Genomic DNA, 11,954 nt, shown 5'->3' on the forward strand with positions numbered 1-11,954 from the left:
CCCTTGAATTGGTTTTTTGTGGGCTTTAGTATTATGTTTCTCTGAATTAAGGTTTTGTAGTGAATGGTTACTTATTCACTTAGGTGGTATAGATGTTTGAATAGGCAGTTTTTTTTTTTGCTTTCTGGTTCAGATACTTTCTTTTGGATATCAATAATTTCAAACTATATATGTATTTAAGCTTTATTTACTTTTAATATAATTCCCACTTTAAGCTTTTTATCTCTCACACACATAAATATAAAATAAAGTATTAAAAATAATTTACTAAATAATTTAAATATACTATTTTTGATAAATTTAAATTGACTATTTGAACTTCTAATCATTAAAACAAATGCATGTTCATTTCTTTAGTAAAGTCACAAACTCATCATTAAAGAAACAATCCGAAAATTTTAGTATGATAACTAAAATTTACTTTTTTTTATCTGATTTCAGTCATCTTTACACTACTATATTAACAAATTCTATTTTGAACACTATAATTTATAAGAATAACTAATAATAAAAGTAAACTGAAATAAATTTAGGAAAAAATGAACATAAATATATGTCAGTTGGAAATTTATCTAATCAGACTGGTCTACAGCATAAGGGAAAAAGGACGTAACAAGAGATTTACCATTACAAACTCAAATCCTTTTAACAATGAATATCTTTCAAACAATAATAAAAAAAGAAATCAAATAATTTTCACAGCATTCAACCATTAGATTACATACATCATAGCACTGCAACTGCATAATACTTCCCCCTATGGAAAACACACATACCGAAAAACTCACACTGAATCGAGGGCCTAAGTACTGCCCTCCACTTGTAGGCAGGGACAACAAACAGAAGCTTCCACATTTATTGACTCACATATATCGTAGAACTTCGAAGCAAACCTGAGAAACAGCATCTAAAAGAAAACTATCCAAGATATGGAACTGTTGCTGAGCAGCTCCTCTATTCAATGTTGTCTATCTTCTCTCTGAGCATTTCCATGATCATCCTTGCCTTTCCTCCTGTATAAAGTGCTTTGGCATTCTTTCTTTTATCACTGTTTACGACCCATTTCCTGGAGTTGAGAAACAGGAGATCTTGAATTCTCTCCAAGCATTCATTTATTATATCTGCCAAGGAGCTCTCTAATTCCTTCAGTAGTTCACTCACATGGGATTCTTCATTGAACTGAATACTGTTAGATAACTTGTACACGGCACTGGCCCATGCAGCTGCGCTCCAATCTGTTGAATCGTTGCCATTCCATCCGTTTGTACGCGGGCCTTGTATATTTTCCTTACTTTTTAAGCGAAGAGCATTTACACTTCCCGCCGTCTGTGCTTTGCTTTTACCGTCTTTTTCCTCCTTACTTTTTAACGCATGTGCGTTTACACTTCCGGACGTCTTTGTTCTGCTTTTACATTGATTTTTGAGTTCAGCCAATGCTGCAGTCACACGTTCAGCTTCCTTGATGTCCGTGGAGTCGCTGCCGGTCCATGTGTCCCTTGAATTGCTTGCAGCGTCCACTTTCGCTTTCAAAGTGAAAAAGTATTGGTCGGCTGCTTGGCTAGTGATTTCATCGGCTTCTGCATCCGCATTGTCAACAAAATCTATGATTTCCCATGCTTGAGAATATGCATCCAAACAATCTTTAACGACCTTTGGAGGAAAAAGTTGAGAAGTGGAAGGGTGTTCTTTCTCAGTTTCAACACAAATTGGAGAGAGCTGAATGATGATATTCAAAAGGGACACCGCTGTCATTTTCCAAGATTTTCTACTCATGTCTGTGAACTGTTCTTCTCTAGGTTGCTGAGTCCCCTTGCACAGATAATTCAATCCTGACTGAGGCTTATTTGGCTCCAAACAGTTCAACCCTAGACCAAGCCCTGTTCTGTTGGTAGACACAAAATCAACCAGATTTTGGCACTCACGTTCACAGTCTTGTTTGCCTCGTGAAACAAGGCCCTCGGCAATCAGAATGGACTTGCGGTTAGATAACCACAGGCTTTCCGGAGTCTCGCCTAAAATCTGCACACCCTTCAATACTGCTTCGTATTTTGAATAATTTTTGAAATATATCGAGGACAGCAACTTACGCGTCAATTTGTTGCAGAAAAGTTTCCGAGACACGAACCAACATGCTTTGCTGAATGAAACTGTGTACCACTGGAGTGCAATCACTGCGTACAATAATATTCCCGGTAGCGTGATCTTTGTTGACTCATTGGCAACCAGGTTTTCGATTTTGGCATGAAGCAGTTCTGCCTGCGGCAATCGGGTCTTATTCACTTGCTGCAGCTCTTTCAGGTGTCTTGTCCAGAAATCCTCTATCCATAAACGGCTTCTGCAACTTCCATAATAAGCGACTGCTGTAGCCCATCTCCATCCGATCATGGACCATCCTATCAAGATGAATACACATTGCAGAATAGTTATAGCAAGCATCAACCTATCTTCTGCACCGCATAGCACCAGCTTGGGGCTATTCCAAACCCCTGCTATGATCGTAATTATAATTTGAATTGTAACAACGGTTGCAGCGGAGGCAGCCAAGGCCGACCTCGCAATAATATGTTCAAGGGAGTATGCGCGAGCAACAATCCACGCTCTCAGCACTTCATCTTCCACTCTCTGCCAGCAGCCTTGACAACGAAAGTGATAAGGATGGTCGTCCACTGTTCTCCCCACCCGTTCATCAGAGTGGTGGTGCTGATGCTGATAATGCTCCTTCACTTGCCCCTTGAGAATTACAGGAATCTTTTCCGCCAGGATGCGCTCAATGCCTCTGCCAGCAATATTAGCGCAGCCAAGGAGGAGGAGGAGCAAAATGAAGGAGAAGAACATTAGCGCGGCAAAAATATAGTAGAGATTAATGCTAGTACCTCTCTGCTTCGGCCATATGGTTTTTAAGTATAATCCCGCAAAGCTAGGATTTAGAATATACAACTCAGATAGTACATGAAGAAAGACCACTATTACCAAAGCCATAATCTTACCCCAGAAATCCTCAGCGCCGGGATTGGCCATTGCAGGCATCAAATAAGCTACAACAACACACAGCATTATGCGACTGGTATGGATCATCCAAAAAGCACTCAAAGAAATGTCTCCAGCATTCAACTCCAATGGCTTACCCTGAGTACTAATCAAATTTAGCAATTGAATTGTCAAAGCGCTGAGCACAAGAAAATCACCTGGAATCCATTGTGCTCTAATCTTCAAACTCTTAAGTCCATCCTTTAAAATGAGAAAAATAAATAAAACGATTGCTGACCCCAATAAGACTATCCTGGTCACACTTTGATCAGGGGAACCACCAAAGAAATCCCCAGTCAAATTACAAATTTTCCTGATACTACAATTTTCCAGGATCTGAGAACAATTTTTTCCCTCACACACTTCCAGGATCTGACTACAATTTTCCAATGCCATGATTCAACACACACTGATCGACTTTCTTTTACCCCTTCTAAGCTAAAATATAAATAAATGGGAGGTGACTGAAACTGAAAGTATGCATCACTCTTGCTCTACTTTTTAAACGTACGACAGAGTATTACTTCACTATATCCCAACCTGTTTGAACGACCAAGGGCTAAATTTTGAATGTCTTATCTCGGTTATCGAGTCAAAGTTGCCCTCTTATTAACAATCCATACCATTGGTTAAAAAAATTAAACATCCTAGATTAGATATACATAAATAATCTTCAATGATTTCGTAGAATGTCTATATACTTTGTCTTCTCTAGGTACTTTTTTTTTTTATTTATTTATTCAAAAAGGATATGGGCATCCATGAAAGCATAAAGGATAGAGGAACTCCACCAAATGTTATAGTTGCCTTTGTGCTGGCTGATATGAATGTAAAATATGGAAACGGATTGAAGGAGTGAACGGTATTGATTACCAATCTTATAAATATTATACAAAGTCTTATGAAATAAATATTTCATATTTTTTTATACTTCTAGTTTATGTCAAACTAGAGTTTTGAACATGGTATAGACATCATCAAAGCATAAACAATAGATAAATTTTGTTTTTGAATACCGTATTCAATACGAATACAAAATGTAGAAGCATGTTCAAGAATGAAAGAATATTGATTGCCAACTTTCTTTTATTGTGTTCACAAATTATTAAAGTGCACTTTATTTCAAAATAAGACCAATACTTGTTGAACAAATTGTAGTATCGCTTAAAATTCAAGAGTGCATCAAAAAATGTGCACGAAGTATGCTATTTCATGGGATTAGCTAGATATTATAGAAATTTTATCTCAAGCTTAAAAAAATTGCTAATCCCATCACTTTACTCTAGATAAAAAATGTAGACACTTAAATCTACGCATCCCTAAAAACGCGTAATTTATCCTATTTTAAGCCATTAATTAAATAAATATTTATTATTTATTTAATTATTTTACCTTTTACTTGATCTATTAGTTAAAAAACTATTTATTATTCATTTAATTAATTTCTCAATCACTTACATTTTTTCATATTCAATCCTAGCCCTTCAACTTGTTCACATAGATCATTATTGAATACGCCATCATGTGGCAATTGTGCCATTCACATGTCTAACTAAAACTTGTTCCAACTCATTGAACATAGACATCTTCCCAAAAGTAAAACTAACATCTTATCCTATCCATCAATTCTAAACTAAACCTCTCAATCCTAACCATTCAGATAAGGACATGTTGCCCTAAAGCTACTCCTATACCTAGATCCTATCCCTTTTGTGACACTTGTCAAATGCCTACAACTTTGATTCAAACCATAATCCTCAATCAGTATCTAACCGGTGTATAGAATTTCTTAACTTAAAACATGCAGTACATATTATAACAGTGTATCGGTATGCAACAAATAATGCAATAAACAGAATTAAGAACATCCACATGAAAAGGACACCATAACACAAGGATTTAACGAGGAAACCCGGTGTGGGAAAAAACTTGGTGGGATTTGTGACCCATAATATCCACTTATTGGCCAATAAGAGAATATTACTTACAATAGGGGCCTGCACATGCAGGAAGGCCAACTGCCTAGAGCTCACTACTCAAATAGGAAGTCTCACTGACTTACAATGTGGATTATACAAATCCAATATCTTGTACTGCTTTACAATAGCATTTATAATTCCTGATCTAGTACCAGTTGCTACTCTGCTTCTTACATAAACCCTTTGACCTATTTTTCACATAATAGGTCTGCCTTAATATTTCGCATATATCACTTTTCTTTTTTACTTCCTTACATCATCACAAAATGCCTACAATGATCTCTTTTATATACAAGAGTCATTTTACAATATGCCAAGTCGGCTTACAAAGTTTTAAAATAATAAACAAAATATAATATAACAAAATCCTATCGGCCTCTGTGCCAGTATACTTCCTTTCTCTGTGCCGGTGCCAGTGTCTTGAGTGCCAGTGTAGAGTGTGATCTATTGATGCCGGTGCACTAACTTGTCGGTGTAATGCCTTGCCGGTGCCATAGGATTGCAAGGTTGCCATCAATGACAAAACCTTCAATCACATACAATGTCTCATTGGAGTGTGCATATGCCAACAATCTCCCCCTTTGGCATTGATGGCAACACTCATGAGAAATTTCAAAAGTGTATTAAAAAATTATCCAAAAAATGTGAAGTCAAAAAATGTTACCAAAATTGTGTGTGCTCCTCCTGAGCATGTGATTCCTATGCTGTTGAATTTTCTCATCCCACTACTCCCCCTTTGGCATCAATGACAAAGGTTGTCAAGATGTTAGTAGTTTTTGTAGGTTCAACCTTGTAACTGGGTAGTTACAACTTAAAATAGATCCGCCAAAATAAAGTTTATACTCTCCATAAACTTTTTACTATCTCTTATTGTTGTCTCTATTCTCTTAGCTATACCGGTGAGATGCTACAAATGCTCTGCTGGTGTTTTCTATCCCTGTATTAGTGCCTCAGATACTTCCTTCCGCAATGATGCTAGATAGTCCAATCTTAGACTCAGTTTGAATCTTAGATGCTTTGCCTTATTCACTATTCTCTCTTTTTCTCTTTCCAATTTAAGTAAATCTTCCTCAAAATTTGTTATCTTCTATTCAAAAACTGATAGTGTATCAGGTGAGTTGACAAAATTATCTGCAAGTTTATTGATTTCATCTTGTACCTTGCTCATCTTCTTATCTATATCTACAATCAAAAGGTTTTTCTTACAGGTGTCATTGTATAGAGTTTTGTACTCTTTCAATAAATTACAATATTCCAGTAGAAGTGTGTCAAAATCTCTGGCACACTTCTTTATTTGCTCATCAAAGAATTTCTGCTTTTCAATTTCTACTTTATCCTTCAATGTCTCTTCCTTTATTTTCTCAATGTTTTCAGTGATATATTTACACAAGGTATCAAGTTTTTCTAAAGAATCTTTATTGTCTATATTACAGTTAGGAGCAATTACCTTCAAAATTGGTATGGTGTCATCAATTGCCTTATAAGCTTGTGAGCTACAATCTGTTATCTTTTTAATTGAATCCAATAGTACCTCAGTCACATTAGTTGATTTGTAGCCTGATGATGAACCAACATTCTGAGTACCGCCAGTGGAAGTAACCAAGCTTGTATTGACCTCTGGTAGGTCTGTTTGTGTTTGCATTTCCCTAAGAAATGGTTTTTCTACTTCTCCAGTTCTCAGTGGCACTGTTTCCTTGTGAACCTGTTCCTGTTTCTGTTGTTGTTCCTGTTCTAGAGCCTTTTTCTCTATTTGTTTTTCTGTTTGTTGCATTGTCTCAGTCTGAGTCTCTAACTTTTTCTCTTTGTTATCTGTCAGTCTCTTTTGTGTGTTATCAGTTTGCTTAGCTACTGGAGGCTCACTAGCCATTTCAGTTTTATCATATGTATCTATGTCTATCACAATGTTTATCTTTTGAGTATCAACATCCACAGTATATAAGACTTCAAGATTAGGATTACCATCCTCTACATCCATACTTTTAGCTACCGATTGATCTTGTGTAACTATTGTTTTTACCGGTGGAGTAATAAAAGGAGGTGGGGGTAAGTTGTCTTTAACTTTGATACTAGGTGGTACACCAACTTTACCTTTACCCTTGTCTCTTTCCTTCTGATATACCTTTTATAGGTTTGTGGCTCATGTATTCCTCCTATTTTTCTTTTTCCACTAGGAAAATGTCCCATGAATTTTCTGTCTCCTCAGTCACCTCATTAACTCTTCCAACCATTAAAGCAATGTGTCGGTGTGCACTAGAAAATACTGAACAGTTGGCTTCAGCAATTATGTCGTCAATTTTTTGGGTGAATTCACTGGATATACAACAAGTAGCTTTTCTATCTTGATTTTCTTGTCAAGTTCTACTACTTCTTGTCTCCTTGCTTCCAATCTTTTAAACAATTCATCTGGTACATCATCTACAACTTCCATCATAAATTTCTTATACATATCCAAATGCAATATAACACTGTTTTCTACTTTTTTTTTTTCATCAGCTGTTAGAGTGTCATATATTTTCTCTATATTCTTCAATTTTCCTTCCTCTGTAAGTTCATTCAATAGTATGTCAAAAGGGGCCAAGTCCTTATTTGTCCTCTTCTTCTTTTTGGGTGTCAGTTTCTTCTTCTTTGGTGTAGCCCTTCTTACCGGAGATCTCACTGCTTGTTGTTTTTGTCTTGTCCTCCTAGGTGAGGGTGTGGTTCCCAGTGAGGGATCTATTTTCCTTACAACTCTCTTGAAAGTTGCAGGCATGTCACTCTCCGACGAAGTACCTACCGGTGATAGGTGAGTTTCAAGTTGTGGAGCTGCTAACTCATCCCCTGTTATACCAGTTTTCTTTAACATGTCTTCTTTAATGGCCTTTTCCTGTCTGGAACCTTTTCTTACAACTGCCTCAACCTTTTTCACTCTTTTCTTTGATTGTATTTTTCTTTCAATAGTTTCTGCACTACCAAATATTTCTTCCTTAGGTTCTCTAGGGGCTTCCAGAAGTGCTTTAGCATAAGTTTCAATTATATGATCATCTGTTTTGTAGCCCATCTCTGTTACCCAAACAGTCCTAGGGATGACTGCTTCCATCTAGATCTCATCCTTCTTGATTACAAAGTATATTTCATCTTTATATTTGTCAACAATGTTTTGTGATAACCTGATTCTTTTCTTCATTTTGGCCTTTAGTGCTTGAAATAAATCATGGATATTGCTTTCCTTGTCTTCTCCCATGTTATTGAATAGTTCTGTTAGTTGTTTACCTACCGGTATATCATATCCAAGTTCTTTGTAGCCTATACCGGGAACCTGCTTGGTTATATGTAGCATCAGACATACTAGTAGATTTCCAAATTTAAAAGTTCCTTTCTTGTCTTTCTTAATCTTACCTAAATTGTCAATTAATTCATCCTTCAACCACTCACATACATCAATATTTGCATTATCCATGACCATATCATAAGCACTCTTGATGCATAAACTTGAAATTGAATTAATTCTATTTGCATGAGTAGCTTTATACCTTAATATCATGTTGATAAATCTCACATTAATATCTGTTACATCATTGACTCTTAAGGACCTTCTGTTGGATGTTGCACCAGTTAGGTTTGTAACTAGGTCATTGGATACCTTCTTAGTTTTTTCTGGCCTTTTACTAGTGGTCGGTAACCCTGTGACAACTATCACAACTTCCTTAGTGATTTTGTGGATTGCATCTAGCCAGAAAAATTCACCATGTATCCTACTTAAGACTATCCTAATCACATCCTTGGGGAATTCAGGAATGCTAAGGATCTCTGTAAATATTAGGGTTTCAATGATCTTTTATTCATCTTTTACATTATTGGATTTATCACATATCACAGTTTTAAACATGGTCTTAATCTCTTCATCTCCAAGTTCCTCAATGTTACAGTGGATGTAAATTCTGGGTTAATCTGCATAAACAACTCCCTTAGGAATTTGGGAAAAAGTGCCTAAGGTATCATCTTTCTTTGCTACTTCGGGAACTAATTGAAATATGGGCCTAGGTCTTTTTATAACTTCTACAATAGTAGGGTTTTCTATATATTCAATTGCTGAGGTGGATGCCATGATAAGAATACCTTTTACTGCCTTTAGGATGGATGATTGCTTGAAGTGTTCTTGCCTCTTGCTCGAAATGCCTTAGCTTGGAATCTTCATGCTCTTCATAGGTTTGAAAACTTGGTAAAATGAAATGGAGCCAAAACCTTAAATTTATAGTGTCTTTTCGCCATCTACCATAATAAATGCACGCCGGTTAAGTATTCACTTAACATTGTCTGTCGGTAATAGGTAATTTCAAACTTCTCATCTCTAACTGAGGGAATAATAGCACATGTGTCGTTCTATTGCCAAACCCTCAAGGAAACTTTCTTCAATTAGATGAAGAATTTCTTGCCGGTGGAGCACTTCTCTGTCCTGTTGGTGAAGCATCACTCTGTCCTGCCGGTGAAGTATTGACTAGTTCTATCGGTGGAGGAGTATTCCCAATATTTAGATCAACTTTTCTAATCTATTGTTTTGAGAATTCTTGCTTAACCTCTTCAACTTTTTCTTTGCCTTTTAAGCTAGAACTTTTGTTGTCTACCGGTGATCCTTTACTTCTATAGAATTTCGCAATATGCCCAATCTTGTTACATGCATAACAAGTTACATTATTCTTCTGAATAGCTTTCCCATAACCTATGCCGGTTTGTGTTCTACCTTGATTAGATAAATGTCCAAATCTTCGACAAATATAACATCTCACATTCATTCTACAATTTTCAGAGTTGTGACCAACTTTGTTGCATTTTGAATATTGACCGATGGGTGTGTTGATAGTCTGATAATTTTTAGATCTACATTCATTTGCTCTATGACCATACTTATTATAGTTAAAGCATTTTCCATTGAATTTATAAGCATTAGGTTGTCTTACCGGTTTACTATGATCCTGAGTATTTGCAGTACCAGAGCTTTCACCAACTTCAAAGCCAATTCCAGAAGTGTCACATTTAGGTTTTTGATTCTTCAGCAAGGTGCCAAGTTCCTCTGAGCTTTTCTTGAATTTCTCTTTATGTTGATTTGCAGTTTCTAGTTCTCTTTCTAAGAATTCTTTCTGTCTCATTAGTTCATTTGCGTCATTCTGAGTGTGCATCAGATATGTCTTCAACATGTCATTTTCATAGCTAAGTCTTGTGTTCTCATTTTCTGCATCACTTAGTCTTCTAGTCAATTCTTCTTCATTCTTCTTCCTATCCTCAATCTCTTTACAAAATCTCAGTCATATCCTACATCTCATTCTTTGTTGTCATGTTCTCTTATTTCAGCTTGCTTATTTGTTCATTAAGTGATTCCTTTTCATCATTCTCATTTTGCAACTTTTTGCAAAGTTCTCTTCTCTTATTTCTTGCAATAGTAAGATTCTCTCGAAGTGCCTGAATGATATCCTGAGCTACCCTTAAATCATCTTCTAGTTTGATATTTTTCAATTTCTCTGCATCATAGTCTGAAAGAGCTCCTTCAAGTTGCTTCATCACATTTTCCATCTTTACCGGTGTCAAGATCTTCCTCAAGTTGTTAGGCTTCTGAAAATAGAGGACCAAGCTTTGATACCAATTGTTAGGATTCCCATAGATACTGAGAGGGGGGGCTAATCAGTATCTAACCGGTGTACAGAATTTCTTAACTTAAAACATGTAGTACATATTATAATAGTGTATTGGTATGCAAGAAATAATGCAATAAATAGAATTAAGAACATCCACATGAGTGCCAGTATACTTCCTTTCTTTGTGCCAGTGCCAGTGTCCTGAGTGCCAGTGTAGAGTGTGATCTACAGATGCCGGTGCACTAACTTGTCAGTGTAATGCCTTGAAAGTGCCATAGGATTGCAAGGTTGCCATCAATGACAAAACCTTCAATCACATACAATGTCTCATTGGAGTGTGCATATGCCAACAACCTGCACATGTAGGAAGGATTATTCGCTAGAGCACACTGCTCAACACAAAGGAGTCTCATTGATTACAACCACTTTGAATAAGTAAACATAAGACTGAACTCATTTAATGTATCTGCTATGCCTAATTGAGTTTCGGTTTTAGCTCTGGCTATTTTGGTTCTGAAAACCCTAAACCCTTACCAAAATAACCTCGCAACATCAACATTCCTCATTACAATCATTTCCATAATATGCTAACATATCACAAAATGATCTAATCACTTGACCTATATAACCTTACAATCCTTCATGACTCATGTCGGCTTACATAGATATTTACAAAATGATTATACATGTCAACTCATTACATATATACATAAATAACAAAATGAATTATCGATTGTCGAATCTCCCAATGATGTTGGCCTCCTATGTCGGTAACCTATTTGTAAGTCATGTCAGCCTTCAATGCCAGTACCCATAGAATCCTTCCTACCAGTGAAGATACCTGTCGATGCCGATGAAGTGTCTATCCGTGAAGTACCAAACCAAAGAATGAAGCCGAAACATGTTGTCATCAATGAAAACATATGAAACCAATCAAATGAATATCAATTTCCAATAGTCATATGATTTCCTAAGGGGTCAAAAGGCATCCTAAGGTACCACACATGTGCTCTAATACATTTGTGACCCCCTAAGAGCCCATATGACCCCTAACAACACTATATGACCCCTTATGATACTATGTGATCATATGGGGTCATATAGGGTTAGTATGGCTCATAAGTGATCTTAAGGTGTCATTTTAGGTCATAAGAGGTTATTACAATCATAAGGAGTCTTATGGTGGTGTATGGAATCTTATGTTATACATACTAGGATTATAAAAGGAGTCAAAAGATGTCTTAGGATGTATTAAGGGGTCATTCATGTCTTAAAAGATCCTATGAGTACTAAGGGGTTGTATGATGTCTTAAAGGTCATAGAATATAGTATGTTCTCCTAA

The 11,954-nt window shown here is 36.3% G+C and overlaps 1 protein-coding gene across 1 annotated transcript; it reads right to left on the reverse strand.

The window, feature by feature from the left end:
• Window positions 1–640: 640 nt before the first annotated feature.
• On the reverse strand, window positions 641–3,575 carry LOC131064666 (uncharacterized). Its single transcript, XM_057998896.2, has 2 exons — window positions 3,186–3,575; window positions 641–3,035 (listed from the first exon to the last, which is right to left on the reverse strand). Exons 1-2 carry the CDS (start codon window positions 3,421–3,423, stop codon window positions 955–957), a joined length of 2,319 nt encoding a protein of 772 aa, XP_057854879.2. The 5' UTR covers window positions 3,424–3,575; the 3' UTR covers window positions 641–954.
• Between the last annotated feature and the right edge of the window lie 8,379 nt (window positions 3,576–11,954).

The sequence above is a fragment of the Cryptomeria japonica genome, chromosome 8 (assembly GCF_030272615.1).
Source record: "Cryptomeria japonica chromosome 8, Sugi_1.0, whole genome shotgun sequence".
In the NCBI taxonomy this organism is placed as follows: Eukaryota; Viridiplantae; Streptophyta; class Pinopsida; order Cupressales; family Cupressaceae; genus Cryptomeria; species Cryptomeria japonica.